Source organism: Silurus meridionalis, chromosome 8 (genome assembly GCF_014805685.1).
Source record: "Silurus meridionalis isolate SWU-2019-XX chromosome 8, ASM1480568v1, whole genome shotgun sequence".
NCBI lineage: Eukaryota > Metazoa > Chordata > Actinopteri > Siluriformes > Siluridae > Silurus > Silurus meridionalis.
The window spans coordinates 14,841,936-14,861,372 of record NC_060891.1 but is presented as its reverse complement, the minus strand read 5'-3'; the positions used below and the strand labels follow the sequence as shown (position 1 = coordinate 14,861,372).

The 19,437-nt window shown below is 38.2% G+C and overlaps 1 protein-coding gene across 1 annotated transcript in view; it reads right to left on the bottom strand.

Annotated features, from left to right (window-relative positions):
- Window positions 1-16,452, bottom strand: part of ralgapa2 (Ral GTPase activating protein catalytic subunit alpha 2) — a 103,990-nt gene extending 87,538 nt beyond the window's left edge. Inside the window, 1 exon segment of the mRNA XM_046855790.1 lies at window positions 16,196-16,452. Coding sequence (XP_046711746.1) covers window positions 16,196-16,301 — 106 coding nt within the window. The 5' untranslated portion in view covers window positions 16,302-16,452.
- Window positions 16,453-19,437: the final 2,985 nt, after the last annotated feature.

The following is a 19,437-nucleotide window of genomic DNA, read 5'->3' as shown; positions in this document are numbered from 1 at the left end:
GCAGGCTGAAAGTCTTTACATTGTCAAAGCATTTGTAACATAAAATTACAGACTCTCTCTCTCTCTCTCTCTCTCTCTCTCTCTCCCTCTCCTTTTCTCTCTCTCTCTGTCTGTCTGTCCATCTGTCTGTCTGTCTTTATCTCTCTCTCTCTCTCTCTCTCTCTCTCTCTCTCCCTCCTCCCTCCTCCCTCTCTCTCTCTCCCTCTCTCTCCCTCTCCCTCCCTCCCTCCCGCCCTCCCGGCTCTGTCCTCTTCTGCTGTCCTTTCTTTCATTAATTTCACTAATATGCAATTTTCACTAATGCTATTTTGTGGCACTTTTTCTGTAAGTATGTAATAAGAGCAATGTCTCAATCTCCCCACACACCTCTCAGCACTCCAGCACTACGAATCCTACACTAATTTCCAACAGTATTAGGGAATGAGATGGTATGGCAAAATATTAGGAGAATAGGTCTGATAAGGGGAAATATTCAGCTGACATCAGAAACATAAAACAATTGAGTTGCATTAACACCTAATTTACGATTTGCATAATTTTCCTTTTCCTGACTATACGCCTCTCTGCGATACACAGCCAATCATTCGGTTCCATCAAATTACTTTTCACTTTTTCACAATTATCAAAGTTGTATATAAATTCAATGAAGGAAGGAAGCTGTTGAATTTGAAGCACACACAAAGGAGCAGAAATGATCTAATGGGTGGATATCATGATTTCAACACTCCACACTGTGTTGTTTTCTTTCTGGGGAAATAGGTTGAGTCTAGCAGCAGCTACAGCCTCAGAGAAAGAGAGAACAAGCAGTATAAACTGTGTAGAGATGGAGAAATGAAAGCTGGCAATGACAACATCCTGAGCTGGAGAGCAATCAATCATTAAACACTCAACTTAGGAGGAACGTTATATTGCGCTAACATCAGCGATGCCTCGTACACTTCCTCTTGAACTCGTGAGGCTGAATGTATGCTACAGGATTTTGGCCTTACAAAACATTTCCTCATAACATTTTCAGTAGCTTCGATTAGGTCGATACTGAAGGTATCTGAACAGCAGACAAACTGTGAGAGAGTCTGTGTTCCTCCAGTGATACAATCCCAACACAGTGCCAGCCTGAATATCTCTTTACCTTAGCTGCTCATTATTATAGGAGGTGAGAACATATTACATGAATACCAGCAACTGCTTCTTCTTCTCTCGGCTGCTCCCATTAGGGGTCGCCACAGCGGATCATTTGCCTCCATACCCCTCTGTCCTCTACATCTGCCTCTTTCAACCAACCATCTGCATGTCTTCCTTCACCACATCCATAACCCTCCTCCTTGATCTTCCTCTTTTCCTCCTTCCTGGTGGCTCCATCCTCAGCATTCTCCTACTGATATACCCTATGTCCCTCCTCTGCATATGTCCAAACCATCTCAATCTCACCTCCCTCACTTTGTCCCCAAAACGTCCTACATGCGCTGTTACTCTAATAAACTTGTTTCTAAATCCTGTCCATCGTCGTCACTCCCAACGAAAACCTCAACATCTTCAGCTCTGCTACCTCCAGCTCCACCTCCTGTCTTTTACTTGATGCCACTGTCTCTAAACCATACAACATCTCAGGTCTCACCACAGTCCTATAAACTTTCCCTTTCACTCTCGCAGATACACTCTCGCACAAATCACTCCTGCGACTCTTCTCCACCCACTCCAACCTGCCTGCACTCCTTTCTTTACTTCTCTAACACACTCCAGCAATACCAGCAACTAACAAAATCAATTAAACAAAGAGGCTCAACAGGAGCCTGACTTTTTCAGTCATGTGATTCCTTTCCAAACTGTAACCACAAAGTTAGAGGCACACAATTGTACAGGCTAACTTTAAATTGCAGTAGCATTCAATTTACTCTTTCCTTGAACTGGAACTCCCAAACCTGTTCCAGCATCACAATGACCCAGTGCACAAAGTAATCCTCAGTCAACAAAAATGTTCAAAGACAATGATAGAAGTCTTAAGAAGTGTCTTAATGGAAATTGTTGCTTCATGTCTGAAAAGCTCCGTCAGCAAACTTTCAGCAAAATTATTGCGCAAAAAATAAAAAAAGGCATGATGACCAAAACTAATGCAAGTATGTAAAACATTCTTATACATCATTAGGAGGTATACATTTCTTTAGCTGTGGAATTTATGACTTGAGGCAGTGTGTTCAAATGGACATTTGTTTAGGAAACAATTTCATGCTGATTCTGCAGGAAAAATGCTGATGCAGTGTTTATTGTTTTGTTTATTTTTTTATTTATTGATTTTTTTTTTCACGAGAAATTGATCTAAGGTACCTGGTGCTGCACTTATATATTTAGAGAGAGATCTATTTGAAAGTGTTAAATATTGAGTGCACATATTTGCTTGAGTGTTGTTCTAACAGACTAATAAAACATGTGGCAGGTTCAGACAGATGTAACTTTTCCATCCTGCCACAGAGTTCAGGTCTCAGATCATATACATTACTCATAGAGTAATATCGTCATAGCACTTGCAAATAAAATATTATTTTCTTGAAAAAAAGATTGGGTTCCACCTTAATATACAATTTTTTTTAATAGATGTGTTGTCTAAAATGGTTTGGTTAAATTTACTGCAAAAAACTTTTTTTCCTGTTCATTTTCTGGGCAAATACCAACAGTAAAGTCATCACAGCATGACCTTATGTGCGTGCCCTATAAAAAGGTCTACATGTCATCAGATTTAATAATTGTTAATAGTTTGATGCCATCCTGCCATGCTCCTGTGTTCAGGACACAGTACAGTGTTGTCTCACATCCAGAGATCCTGGAACACCAGATCCGCTGTGACCCTGATCAGGATGAAGCACTGACTGTAGATAAATAAATGAACATCTTTATGATCATTCTTTAATCACAATTTTTCTTACTTTTGTCTTATTTTTGTCTAAAACTTTAGAGAATATCCAGTAGCCTAATATACGGCTATGGCATAATTACGTTACATTGCTCTACAACTGCAAAATTACAGACAGCAGACTCATGTATTTTTGTAATCATACTTGCACATGTATCATGTTTAAGTAGGAAATATAGAAACATCTCCTCCCCTTCTTCTAATACAGCCAAGTTTAGCTCAGACTGAACAATGATGGCACTTCAGCATGGCACGACATCGGCATGCTGGTGAAAGTGAAATGCAATTATATTTAATTATATTCACTTCTGAGGAAGGCAGGATTAAATGCTTTAAGAAAAATCTTTTTTTTTTTTTAAACGGTCAAACGAAGCAGGAGCAATGCACTGACAGATTGTTTTTCAGTGTATAATGTTCTGCATGTTCTGTAATAATTCACAGCGATACTTATAGTATATATTGACTTTACCATTTTCTTTACAAGTATGATTTCAAATAGGGAACTTCAACAGAAAAAAATTTAAACTGTATAATACAATAAAAAAAAAATACTATATAAAAAATTTCAATTTCTTCTACACTTTTGACCCCTAATGATTTCATCAGAAAGTTACTATCACTGATTGCGTGCATGTGTGGGCACACAAACACACACACACACACACACACACACACACACACACACACACACACACACACACACACACTTTTCAACACAAAAGCGCCATAAGTAGAAAATGTATCTTTGCTACTGTTCGGCAGTTAATGTAACATGCTATTATGCTATAATAGTATGACTTTTTTTCACACAACTGCATTTCTTGTTTTTCATGACACATGGATCATCGCACTGATTTCAAAACACCTGCATGAGGGTTGTCTTTACTGAACAAGTAATTTAAAGTTACAGGTCACTAACTAGAATGGATTTTTAAACATTAATGCAGAAGGATCAGCTCTGGTTTGCACGTTCCCCTAAAAAAGTGCAACTACGCTGTTATGCCTTGGCTAAGCACTACTAAGGAGCCACAGACACACTAATTTTCAGCTTCCTTATTAATATGCTTTAGAGAAAAGACGGGATGATCTGCTCAGTTCTGCACAGCTCTTCATTACCGTGGAACCTGACACAAAACTGGACAAAATGCTTGGCTGAAGGCATGGGAGTGTATTTTGGGATTGTATTTAATACATAGCAGAGGAAAAACAGGTTCAACGACCAGAGAAAGAAAATAAACTGAACTTCCTATTGACAGAACAAAGGTTTTCATTCCCTATGAGCTGTGTTTAAACTCAAAACACTGAGTTCTTTTGGACATCATACTAGTGTTACTATAGAATCTACTCAGGCTGAATCCCAGCACCTGATGCACGACTTACATTAGCAATTTTTACTTGTTGGATTAACCATCATGTCCAGACAGTTTTTGAGATTCAGAGACTATTAACACCTGATGGTATTGTATGAGGAAGTCAGGTGTGTCAGAGAAGTATGTGAGGGTGGTGCAGCACATATATGAAGACAGTGTGACAGCAGTGTATTGTGCAGTAGAAACAACAGACTGGTTTAAGGTGGAGGTTGGATTGCATCAAGGATTGGCTCTGAGCCCTTTCCTGTTTGCAGTGGTGATGGACAGGTTGACGGACAAGGTCAGACAGGAGTCTCCATGGACTATGGTGCGGATGATATTGTTATTTGTGGTGAGAGTAGGGAGCAGGTGGAGAAGAGCTCAGAGAGGAGGAGGTACACGCTGGAGAGAAGGGGAATGAAAGTCAGTAGAAGAAAGACAGAGTACACGTGTGTGAATGAGAGGGAGGGCAGTGGAGTGGTGCGGTTGCAGGGAGAAGAGGTGGAGAAGGTGGAGGAGTTCAGGTTCCTGGGGTCAACAGTGCAAAGTAATAGAGTGTGTGTTACAGAAGTGAAGAAAAGAGTGCAGGCAGGGTGGAATGGGTGGAGAAGAGTGACAGGAGTGATTTGTGATAGAAGGGTATCTGCAAGAGTGAAAGGGAAAGTTTATAGGACTGTGGTGAGACCTTCGATGTTGTATGGGTTAGAGACAGTTGCATTGAGTAAAAGACAGGAGGTGGAGCTGGAGGTAGCAGAGCTGAAGATGTTGAGATTTTCATTAGGAGTGCCGACGATGGACAGGATTAGAAACGAGTGTATTAGAGGGAAAGCACATGTAGGCGGTTCATGGATGTGGTGAGGGAAGACATGCAGGTTGCTGGTTTGAAAGAGGCAGATGTAAAGGACAGAGTAGTATGGAGACAGATATCCGCTGTGGTGACCCCAATGGAAGCAGCCAAAAGAAGAAAAGAAGACGATGACGACTATTAACATCTGAACATATAATACTAATCAACTTTTTACACACTATACGGACCAATGTATTAGTACATCTGACTTTTCCAACCTTAAGTGATTTTTCCAATAACTGTTACCACAAAGTTGGAGGCAAACAATTGTATAGGAAATTCTCTCTTCACTTGGAGACCCAAACCTGTATGACAATGCACCTGTGCACAAAGCAAGCTCCATGAAGATATGGTTTACATTGGTTTGAGTGAAAGATCTTGTGTGGCCTGCTAAAGAAATCTAATGTGGACTAAATGTGGAATTGGATGTTCAAAAGCATGAATCTTACTGTATTTTAATACAATTGACATGAAAACAGCACCCCCACACACGTGTTTGTTGTGCTGAATAGATAATTGGTTACTATCATCAATGTGAGGCTATATGACCCACTTTCACCTTCTGTATGATTTTAAACCACAAGCAATTCTTTGAATTGATATTTCAGGTTAGAATGGTTATTGGATCCGGTCTTTTTTTCTGCTTTCGGATATCTAATCCACCACTTTCTGCTGGTTTTGGCCTGATACCCGAGATCGATGGTACTGAGGAAGTACTGCTCAAAAATAATTCTGATATAAACACAGATTCCAACTAAGCCAGTGATTCCAACTAATGATTATAGTGATATTTTATATGACAGATTCAAACAGTTTTTAGGCCCTTGGTGATTTTAGACCATTTTCAAAAGTCAGATAAACAACAAGTCTTTTAAGTTTGCTACATAAAAACAGTATAAATCTACGTTGGAAAAATATTTCAGATAAACGGTTCCTATTTTATTTCTGTTCTGTTTACAGGCAATTTATTTTGCAAGCCGCCTGTCCCCTTACTGCCTCACCCACTGTCCAGATTCAATTCAGATAACCCTTAATAATCCAAAAATAACATTAAGAACAGTAAAAAAAAAAAAAAAAAGAAAATTGTGTTCTGCTCCCGTAATGATGCTAAATGAAAGCATACTATTCACAGATTATTTGCCAAACAACAACGTGATTTTTACAAAGCTTCATCTCTGGTCATTCTAATGTTTCTCGTGGCTACATTGTGTAAGGATTCAGAGAAGAACTAAAGGAGAAGGGCCAAAAGATCAGCTATAAACCTCAACCATGTTCCATGAAAATCAACTGATCTTACTTAAAAAAAAGAATAATTGTCATTTTAATACTAAAAAAAAATCACAAGTTGCCAACTAATAGCATGTCAGTGCTTTATTCATTATACTAAATAAATAAAAACATTTCCTATTTTATAATAAGAAAAATTTCCATTTTCCTGAAAACTACCGCTGCTATGTACATGTAAAAATACTTAAAAATAATAATAATAAAAAAGCACATAGTCACTAAAGTGTTTGAGTGTTTTCATCTTATTTAATACTAAATAATCTTCATAAATGTTTTTAAAAGAAACTCACATACTCTATGGACAAAAGTTTGTACCTACACCTGATTTGCATGTGCATTCTGCAATCTCATTCCACATTTAGTTCCTTTTTGCAGTTCTAAAAGCCTCTACACTTTTTGGATCCACTATTTTTCACTAGGTTTTGGAGGGTGATTGTGGAGATTTGTGCTTATTCAGCCACAAGGGCCTTTTGTTAGAGCTCTATAGAGGCCACTCAAGATCTTCCTCTCCAACCCATGTAAAGCAGAACTTCATAGAGCTTGCGTTCTATACAGGAGCATTATAATGCTGGCACAGGTTTGGGTCTCCTAGTTTAGTTGAAGGAAAAATGTATTGCTACCATATTCGAAGACATCCTATACAATTGTTTGCCTCCGACTATGTGGTAAGAGTTTTGGGAAGAACCACATATGGCTGGAAAGTGTGCCAATATTTTATGGTGTAGAAAATTCATAACTACCACCACAGCTTCTGCCAAATATAATCAACTAGTAAAACCTTATAAACTCTCCTACAAAGTTCATATATACCGGTAAGTAGCACAACACATAAACCACAATTATATTCCAGGGAGCGTGTAATGGTTTGGCATAAAAGCATTCCAGTTTCTAGCATAACATATTTTAGCTACTTAGCGTAACGGAAGGGGAATGTAGGCGTTGCAATTAAACTGTTATCTAGGAACAGGCTTGATCAGCCTACACCACTCCCTGCCCTGCTAAAGCTCTGTCACATCCCTTGCAATAATAAAAGCTGTCAGTAAAATGAGAGCACTCCTTTTGGCCTCTGAATGCCACCGAACCTGTACTGCACCACCTAATAGCTTACAACAAAGAGCCTGACATCAACACCAGACAGGATAAAGTTGTACTGACACACAAAATGTAACATTCGATCGCAAAAAGAAAGTAATTTTTCATTTGATGGCTGCATCATGTCTCAAAAAGGTTGGGAACGTGACAACAAAAATCTGGAAAAAGTAAGTGTTACAGGTCAGTAAGATGATTGGGTATCTTTCAGTCAGAGTCTCTCAAAAGTAAGAAAAAATAAATAAATACATTTTTAAAAAAGGCTGCGCTTCACCAATCCAGAAACCAACATCCTCTCTGGGCCAAAGTTCATTTAAAATATACAGAGGCAAAGTGGAAAACTGTTCTGTGGTCAGACAAATTAAAATTGTAAATTCTGTTTGGAAACCATGGACTAAAGAGGAGAGGGACCATCTGGCTTGTTATCAGTGCTCAATTCAAAGTGCCTGTGGAATGGGCAGCTTGCACAGTTGGAAAGACTCCATCAATGCTCAATAGTATATACAGGTTTTAGAGCAACAAATGCTTCCATTCAGAAAATGTCTTTTTCAGGGAAGGCCTTGCATATTTGAGCAAAACAATGGTAACTGCATACTGCATCTATTACAGATGTATTTGAAGAGAAGACGTGACTGCTACAGAGTGGTAAACATGGCCCTGTCCCAGCCATCAAATTCAAAATGACCTTATTCTTCTCCTTAAAATAATACATATTCTCAGTTTAACATTTTTTTGATTGTGAACAGAATATGGATTTATGAGATTTGCAAACATTTGCACAAACACATATTTTAACATCTGTGCCACCAGCATTGGTGTGTAATTCTCCTAGAACTAAAATAAAAATAAAAATTTAATAAAAAAAAAAAAAAAGATTTGTGGTAATTTATTTAGTTATTTGTAGGCACTGGTTTGTGGTTGAATGAGCACAAATATCTACAAGCACACTCCAAAATCTAGTCAAACATCTTCCCAGAAGAGTGGAACATGTAATAACAGCAAATGGGGACTAAATGTGTAATAGGATGTTCCACAAACTTTTGTCTATAGAGTGTATGTTCTTTTATGAAAACATCTATGAAGGTGATTAAGTGTCCACAAACTTTTGTCCAATGACATGGTGAATTGGATTAATGTCTTTAATTTCTATTTGAGTTAGAGACTAAAAACATTTCACCAGCCTACCAGTTTTGCTTTATACTAAGAGTGGACAAAAATATGTGCATATCTACTATCCTTATATTATTTTGCACAGAAACAAAGAATCGTGTCATGAAGCGAATTCGGTTCTAACAGGCCATTTGCTCATTTGCATTAGTAAGCCAGACATTCAAATAAAAATGCAAATGCAATGGAAATTGACAGATCTGTAGATAACCTGTCAGAACACAGGTGACCTATCCTTCACAACATTTATACCTTTATAGAGAAAAGGGTGCAAGGTTTCTTTAACATGACCACTAAATGAAATCTAATTTAAATATGAGGACACTGTTAAATATTTCACAATAGAATTCATCATGTTTCAAGTCAGATAAGAATTATAAGTGATTGATTGATGGGTCAGGATTATCAGTTTGGTGTGAGCCACTCAAACTACTAGCTCTCTATAATGGTTTTCATTTTTCAAAAATGAAGCTTGTGTAAATGATTTGTGCAGAACTAATTGTAAGTCATTTGAGTAGAATGAGCATCTTAATAATGCTCGTCTCTGCCAGCTGTTGTACGAGAATATTTAATGCATTTTTCTTGCAAGAGCTCAGACTGAGAAACCCTTCGCAAAAATGCTCACGTACTATCTGGCTGTGAGAAACGGACAGGGGCACTTGTAAACCTGATTTTACAATGAGAGTCATGCTATCTACAACTCGATCCGAGATGGAGATGGAAATCACATTACAAATGTGCTCACTCTGTGAGAGTGCATCACGGTGCAGCTGCGCCCGGACAAAGTTAAATGTCAATACCATTAATAATTACCCCAGCCTGGAAATGGTTACAAACAGGTGGTGCAATGGCGTAATTTTATGCATTAAAACGTGAAAAAAAAAAGAGGATAAATCTAAAAAACTTTACTGATGCTGCTCAATTCATTGCCTTGTTTCTTTTAAAGATTTGAGTAGATCAGTCAGGACTTGTGTTGCATGTTGACTTGCTTGGGACTTGAATCAGACTTGAATGACTCAAGACTCAAGTCTCTCAATTTTGAATTTCCGATTGACCAAATAGATCAATAAACAAACAAATAAGCAAATGAATAAATTTACCCCCCTCCGTTTGGAATTCCTGTTTGGAATCTTTGGAAGGTCTCATCTTTAAAAGTCGAATCAATACAGCTCAAGTGTAAACACACAACCCTGTATAAAAAATAGTGGTTGCTTTATCAGCATGCAGACATATTAGCCTGTGGAAATCTATAACAGTGACTAAGCAGTTTGCTGCTTCAAGGTCAACAAACATCACTCATCTACAGCTAGCTAGAAGAGTGGGGTTTCTGACAAAAAAGTTCAACATGGAGGTGTCTGTGGTTTTCACTCACGTTGCTTAAAAACAGTTAGTAGTCAGGTAAAGATGTAGGGTGAGGAGGTCTGGGGTGCAGTCAGCCTCACTGCTAGTCGTGTGTTTATTAAACGGCCAAAATGTGTGCATCAAGAATGTTCTGTTATTACCTTTTTTTTGCAATTTCCTCAGCCAGTTAGCAGTTCCTGACTGCACAGCTGAAAACATGACTCTACCCTTCTATACTAAAACCAGAATGCTAATAATTTTTCATTTTCTGTCTGATCTTTCTTTCTCTAAATAGTAAATTAATCAGGGAAAAGTCCCAACCTTACAGGACTAAAAAATCTTATTTTGTTAACCAGAATTTTGCATGGATATGAATCACCATCCAGAGAAGAGGAACTAAAATCAAATGCAACAAAGTAAATTTCCTGGTAATGTCGATAATCAAAGTCTTCGAGCATGACCATGCAACAGCTTTAACTTTAATGAGACGACAGCAATATATAATTAAAAACTTGCAACAGGCAGGAACATGTTGGAGGGTCTTTACTGCTCATGTCTCATTGGGATTCAAGATGATTATCATAATCACTTATATCTTCTAATAATGATAATTCCATCTAAGTAATCAATACAGGGGATCTGTCACAGAACAACATGACAATGTTAATGATTACAAAGTCACAGATTGGCTTTAACTGATGGTGCTAATGGTTGCTCAATTAGGCAACAGTAACCAACACCAGAAGCACACGTCTGATATGAATCAAATTCAGACACTGATCACATGATGCATTTTAATTTTTGGACATCTGACATCATTTGACAGCTTGGGCAAACACATTTATAGGACATTTCTTTCTCACGCTGTGAAACAAACACCATATGATTCATATTTGATGCAGTCAAAAATCACACTAGATGGTACAGTGTAAGCCTTGACACACACACACACACACACACACACACACACACACACACACACACACACACAATTATTTATCTGGAATGCAAAGTTGATCTGTTGGCATTTATATCTGTCTCCATGAGTGTATTAAATAGAGAGAACTGTCATCCAAAACAAAAGCGATATGAGTGCACAATTGAAAAACAACACCCAGCTGTACGCTTTGCTCAGTTGTCCTTGTTCCCATAACAGGAAAGTGAGTTAAAGACAGGCTGTGTGTGACCAGGTGTTCCAGTAATTACCAAACTCAGCCAAGCCCAACTGAGTGCAACATACACATAGCAGCTTTCTCGCTATAACTAATATCATTTAAAGGTGGAGCCAGAATCTTGCACATGGGTGTATACACTCTGCAAAATCATGATAACCAGTTTGAAATAACCATAATTACACACAGCAGGGCATACTACTCAGATTTAGGGTGTAAATGTGAAATAAATCCTTAAAAAAAAACAAATGACAAGTGAATGAAGAAAGAAAAGAAAAAGGGAAAGGAGGTCTGAAAATCCAACATCCCATCACTCATTTCCTATCTGTACAGGAAGCAGCTAGTCGGAGGAAATCCTCAGTATTATTAAGGGGCAGCACTCTGTAAGGCTAGAGTGGTCCAAGAGAGAAATTTAGGCCCTAAAAGGTTAAACGAACCTGCCTTATCTTGCACTGTGCATGCACACAAAAACAACATGGAGAGAAATTATGGCCGTGGAGTGCTCTGTAAATGCTGATTACTAATCTTGACATTGAAACAGTAGTGGAGTCAGCAAAACATGCACACACTGATATGACGAGCAAAAGGACTCGAAACAGAACAGCTTAAACAAGAGGAGAAAAAAATTAATAAACACATGATACAAGATAAAAATAGACATAAACTGCTGTCTTTTGAAAGCCAAAATAGTCCTGACCTACAGCACACTTACGCTGATTTGTTCAGCCGCAATAATAAATCATTTACCATGTAGTCATAATAAACAACTTTTCCCGTCTGCACAACAAGCAGAAATGACACAAGCTCACAAACAGTAGAAAACATGTTATGACTCAACACTTAACACTATGGAAGACTCCGAAACAAACAAAAATAAAAAATAAATAAATAAGCGCAGGAATAAATGCATTATAAATACAATAAATAATTTTAATTGCTATAATTCTTACATTTTTATGCATCTACTTTATATGGACCATTTTTGCATTTCCACATTTATGCACATATGTAAGAATTTATGCATTTATTTCCTTCTGTATTTCTAAGGGTTTTTTTTCCATCAAGCATACAACACAGACAAGTGTTTAGAATGGATTAGCACACACCAGATTGTTCTGTTCTACAAAACTAATCTGCACCGAGGTAAAACAACAAAGTTCATCGCTTGTTATTCTGCTTTTAGAATAATAACCTGCAGAGAATTACAATTTCTCTTTCTTTAACAGACAAAACATTATACTTTCAGACTCTTTATATAGTTAGTTACTTTTAATGAGAGGAAAATAAGCTCCTTTTCTTTCCTGAATTTATGCTGTAAGGTTGTAACCATTAACCTACAACTCCTAAAACTACCTTCGTACCTCAAGTTTAGCAAGTGGCATCAAATCAACATGGCCGTTTACAGCATCCAGCAGCACTTCTAATTTAGATCAGCAATCAGCAAACTGAAATATATGCAGAAAGAGAGAAACTTGCTGCTAACTTGCGTCTACTTACTGAGGTCACAAACAGCATTATTCCGAGCGCTCACTGCCCACTTCTGCACTAAGTCAAATGCAGTAATAATACAAAAAACAGCTTGTGTCTAGTGACTGACAATGCAGACAGTAAACTCCCAAGACAACTTATAAGTTTTCTAAGTTCATTATAAGTTCAAAAGACATTTCCTTATATCAACAAGAACACATTTTCCAGGTTAAACAACATCTTGAAGACCACACTGTCCTGTCCTATAAAATAGGTTCTGGTTGGTGAAGTCAATCACAATAAAAAATAAAAAACTGTGTGCACATGACTGGTTAGCCAAATCATTCACAAATACCATTAATACTTCCTGTATTTAATTATATCCAATTAAGGGAAAGCATTCAGAGTAGAAGCCTTCCCCTGGACTTACCCAGGAATACTTTCTTAAAAAACACATGCAAAAAAAAGCCATGCAAAATTAGTCAAATCCTTTCAGCTGCTTTCAACCACCAGAGCTCTAAACTCGTCTTCTCGCTGCAACACATTATTAACTGAGGAAAAAATATGCTCCTATATTACCATTTAAATGCATGAGAAAAAAAACTAAATCTGCTGAATCTGCATTTCCATGTGTATCAGCCATCAGGCAAAAGTGGATACAGATGCTAAACCTCAAAAACTGGCCAATGATGTCTGCTCGCAAACCTTTGTGTCCCACATTGTTTAAAATGATGTCATGAGCATTACCATCCTCAGTCTCGAGCACTACTAATCTTCGGTCTGAAATGAATAATTACAATTCAGGCTAAATAAATAATTGACTGATTAAATAAACATTTAAAAAGTTCTAACCCTCAATATTTTACCACTTGCATGAAATCTGGGTCATTCCTATAGGCGTAAAGCGTTAAGACATGAACTGCCAGACAGCATGTGCTTTGACGCCATAGGTTTTTATCAGTAGGAAAATTGCTTGTTTTGCATCTAAGGTTGAGACTGATAACGCATTCTTTTGCGAAAAGCACCTTTTTTTTTTCTTTATACGATGCAGAACACAAAACCATTACTAATGCACAGATTACAAAAATTGTGCATTACTAATGCACAGATTACAAAAATGCAACAAATGCAATGTGCTTATCTACAGAGCCATCTAGACTGCTTTGAGTTAGATTTTATGTACAGATTTGAGAAGGGAGAACATGTGCTTGGACATTTTTAAACACAACATAATAAGCTGTAGGTGCTCTCATCACAACAGGTGCTCTCATCGCTCGCAATGTCGTGAACCTGTTGAACCCATACACATCTTTCCGCTCATTCAATCGTCAGCACCTTATAATGAATAAAGTCAGGTACGGATATGACACTCATTACTACATTAGTGCTTAGCCTTAGATCATTTTTTACTGAAGCGTAAACGCTATTCTTTAGCCTATGCCACGATCAGCATCAGGTGTGTAAGATATCCGCTTTAAGTACCATGAATAGTAAAACGTGTCATGCTACTTCCTGTTTCTGCGTTTGTGATGCTAGCGAAATGATTAATATAATCGCTGATATAGAAAAGCAGACTTTCCTCTATGCTTGACGAGTGCACTGAAATTAGCTCACCGTTGTCATATCAACGCTTTTACTGAGCACTGAATGCTGCAAAACAGTTTCACATCTGTGGTTATACCTAAATTATGATATGTCATGCCAATTTTAAACCAAAAAAAAAAAAAAAAACAAACAAAACCATATTTATAAATATAGCACCTGTATGCACAAGATTTACATATAGTATCATGTAAACTACCCAGACAAACCCTGAGTCAATCATAACTATGGATTCGGGTGTACAAAATTATTTAAAAACATAACAAAACAGATGAGCTCCAATAGAAAACATTGCTTGGGTATCTACAATATGTATACCATTAATCCAGATTCTTTTATTTGTGCAAGATCAGCATGTATGCATCCAGCCTCAGGTGTAAAGCAATAAAACTACAAAATTAAAAAAATGTAAAACTCCAAAATTAAATATCGAGCTCTAAAAACATCGAAATGTTCGGATTTTACCACAGAACACTAAAGCATACATGCATGACAGACTGAGATCCAAATAATGACACACTTATTTTTACCATATTACCGAAAGTACTCATAAGCACCCACAATGAATAAATGATTACCAGCCTTACTTATGTGTGGTCTGCTATCTAGTACCCATGATCAGGCTTCCAGTGCCTTCAGGTGCCATGACTAACTTTTAGGATTTCATATCCCGGGATCGTGTTTACTCTGAGAGGCAAGCGTACCAGATGATTAAATATACATGTTGAGATTTTAAAAAATGCATGCGTGCTGCAATTACAACTGTATTCCTTCCGTTAATTTGACGTGAACATGATTGAGAGTATTATATACTGAGGAGTGAAATCCAAGTTTAAAATGCAGTCATAAGAAACAAGTAAAAGTCTTTATTGAAGAAGGAGAGGAAACTAAGGAATCGCACCTGTCCAAGTAAAAATTCGATTGAGCTAACTTAGTGACTTAGAAATCTTTTAAAGGTTTTTGGTGTCAGTGTAATGCAGCTCTTACAATCTTTCTGGAAGGGAAAAAGGAAAGGTCACTCTGAAGTTGCAGGATGTTAAAGGTGTTTGAGGCGGCAATAAAAAGCAGATTTGTTTAGTTTGTCAGCAGGACAATTGGACTGCTGCTGGTCGTGTGCCTCGGCAGGATACCAGAACAGGAAGTAAAGTGGACAATCCGAGATATCGGGATAAAACCAGCACATGAATCACCACCAGCCTTCAAATCTCCTCATACAAAAGGATATCATTTTGGGTCATATTGTTTGCATTCTGTATTTTTTAATAGTATTACTTGCAAAGCAAACAACAGCTGTTCATGCACATCCCTGAAGCATTGCAGTAGCTTTTATAAAGAGTCAGATCAGCACATGTAGCAGCTCGTGTGCATTAATGCTGGCTGGGACTGTCTGAATGGAAGACCTCAATTCGCTTTACTTACTTCACCTGCTGTTATATTTCCTGACCCATTACTGTGGCTACACTCACACCAAATGCAAAAGCACTGGGAACAGACTGGATTTAAACCATCTGATCCCACATGCCCTGTCTCTGTTGGACAGCCGGCTCGTTTATCCTGAACAGCGGGGTTATAATATCACTGTGCAACTGTGCCAGAAGCTCGCCACCGTAGCTAGCACGCTAGCCAGAACAATTGAACCCAAATGACACCTGACACGGGCTAGCATCGCCACTTGACCGGCTGTACGCCAAAGAACACGGTGTACACCACACGCGTTAAACGTCCCCGAACACAAAGCAGGCTACCAGGTGGCGTTCTTCTCGTCTGAGAGCGTTTCATTCAAGGGGAAACAAAAGGCACGTCGTCTCGCGGCTTGACATGCACACGCAGCTAGCTAGCCTGCTAGCTCCCTCGTCTGCTCGCTGGTCCGCACACCTAGCCACCCAGCCTGCTAAGCTAATGCACGGTCCTGTCTGTCAGTCAGTCAGTCACCGAGTCGCAGAGCCTCTGTCACAGCACCGCAGCTCACCTAAGAGTGACCGGAGATGCTTCAACCGGGTTAAAACGTCCTTCTTTGGGTCCAGAACTTTCTGTGTAGATTTCTTGACGTCTCCATGACCCCTTCGAGTAAACATTCCGCTGTAAAAATCAATCTTGGAGCCCTTTGACCATTCAGTCGCTGTCCTGTTTCAGCGCCTCCACCACCGCCACCGCCGCCGCTGCCGCTCTCCCTCAACTGCTCCGCGCTCGGCTCGGGACTCAGGCGGCCGCCTCTCCGCGCGCGCCCCCTCTGTAAACACGGAAGCGCTCGGATGTCGCTCCTGGCCAGAAACGCCCCTTGGACCCGCCCATTGTTCCCGCCCCCTATATATAACCAGGTTGTTTTCTTAATAACACAAACACTACAGCACGCTCACTTATTACACACAATTACACACGTCCGGAAAAACAACCATCTTGATAGTAGGAAGTACGTTTGGTTGAACAAATGTAATTTCTATCAAACTATTCCTATTATTCCATCCAGGCCTCCCTAATCACCACAGGGCCGGGTATCATTTGGTCACCGGGCCGCACATAAAGAATAAAAACGCTTTAATTTTTATTTTATTTCCAATTTTGTAAATGTCGCGGTCTGCAGGGTGTGTCATGAAAGAAATGAAAATTTCCGACCATTTACCTTACATTTTTTTGTATTTCTTTTTATGCACTGATACATGATAAATCCCACTGATTCTGCATTATGGTGAGTTTGGTTCACTTGTAATATATGAGATGTAAGTATGCTATTAATACAATATGCACGTTATTGTGTTTAGTTATGCGATGACCGCCCCACCCCCTCCCACAAGTGCGTGGGAACAGTGTCTTGCGTGAAACTGGACCGTGGTGCACAAAAGATTGGGGACCCTCTGATTAAATTAACACAGCAGGACGCCATTGAACTTTTACTAGACAATTTGCTTAAGAAACTAAACAAGTCAAGTAGCCAAGTCGTTTCAGTACACACTGAAACAAAAACAACGTGGAAACAAGGTGCTGCATCTTACTGCAAATTATTAAAAAGTAACACACACACACACACACACACACACAAAACGAACTGCGGAACGACATAAATTGCACATTTGACATTTAGTGCAAAAAAATAAACCAACATGACAGTGGACACAGGGACACTCGGAACAGAAGGTCAGTACAGAAGATTTGTGTTAGTGCAAATGCTCATATAATAATAAATACTGTAAATGTAAACACTAAATTGTCAAAGGTCATATGCCATAGTTATTTATTAAACCACCAACACATTTACTATCACCAACTGCTACACCAATACCAGCATCACCAAAACCACAATGTATGTTGTTGTTGGTATTACATATAGTAATCATAAGATGTATACCTGCAGGAAAACTAGCATTTTTTCTCTTTATATTTTATGGCTGTGATTCGAATTCAACCAAGTATGTGGTCAATTTATTGCTCGGAAACAGTCTCAACATCCAGCTATTACTGAGCGTAATACTCCGCAGTGCCATCTGGTGACAAAGAATTAAATTGACTTGAATTTAACTCACATATCAATCTATTTAGATGATTGATTCATGATTAATATATTTCAGTAGCTGAAAACTCTATGTATTTATTTTGCTTTTATACTGACTAAGAAATCTGGCTAAATGGCTTCTTTCTCTCTCTCTCTCTCTCTCTCTCTCTCTTACACACACACATACACACACACACACACACACACACACACACACTCTGGGCTTGAGCCTGAGTCCTTATTTGTTGAATTTTGGATGGCCACTTGTTGAAAGGCATCAGGTCTCTCTACTTGGCACAATTTCTATACAGCCTTTCACTCTTTCACTTAAGCTGGTGACCGGAAGCTTTTACTCGCCAATAAAGAAAGCCAGTTTAACGTTACACATGCCTCTTGTAGTGTGAGTGAACTAAAGGTTTGACTGCATTAAGCAAATTCTACTTCCGGATTTAGGAGATAATTAACATGGCAGTGAATTAACATTCTGAAGAATCTTTGAGCTGACAGTGAGAGAGCAATTTAGTAAAGACAGGTAATTGAATAAACTGTGATAAATTGCAATTGGCATTTTGGATTTGCTTGATATGCTTATCTTTTAATCCTCAGGTCATTTCTGAAAAGGCAGACAGTAGTCTTTTGTTTTCTCTTTCTCTCTCAAAATACATTAGCCTATAGTCAAATTACTACTGCATCTATCTACAGTACCAGTCAAAAGTACCTTATGAGGCTGACTGCTCTTCATCTTCTTCATCTGTAAGAATGCAGGATTAAAAAATTACATATTAAATATGAAATACAAGGCCTTTAGCATTGACATGTAGGTCCAAATTCTGTATTGTACACTATGCACTAGGCAAAATACCTCCTACTTGTTTACATCCACGTATTAGCACTGAGCCTTTTGTTGTGTTAGATGCACAGTCATTATCTATTAAAACAATGAGCAACATTGTGAACAGAACAGGAATAATGTTGCACTGAGTGATATAATGGGCTTGCACACAGCAACACAATAATCATTTTAGCGTAATGTTGTATGGAAGGGTTTCTAAAGGTAAACTAAAAGCCTTACAATTTACATATGTTTTAAGAAATTTATTTTAGAAAGAAAGAAAGAAAGAAAGACAGAAAGAAAGAAAGAAAGAAAGAAATGTATGTAAAAATTTTTAGCAGGTTTTTTAATTAAGAGTACAGATTTTCAGCAGGGATCAGATATGCACACTGGCATGACCATTGACATTATGTTTTGGTGTTGACACTTAGTTTACTATAGACACACACTTCTATACATTCAATCACACAAAAAAGATTTTAGGTAAAATAAAAAAAAATTAACAAAGACAAAATATTTCTCGCTGATTATGAATTTTAGTCAACAAACTCACAATTAATATAGAAATATCACATAAAAAAAAAAACATAAACACACACACACACACACACACACACACACACACACACACAAATATATATATATATGTAACGTGAAAAACGTTTGTTTGAAATCTTTGCAAATTTCTGCACACTCTTTTCTTTATAAGGTCCCACAGTTAACAGTGCATGTCAGAGCACAAACCAAGCAATTAAGTCCAAGAAATTGCCTCTAGACCTCTGAGACAGGATTGTATCGAAGCACAGATGTGGGGAAGGGTACAGGAAAAATTCTTCAGCATTAAAGCCTTCATCATCTGTAAATGGAAGAAGTTTGGAACCACCAGGACTCT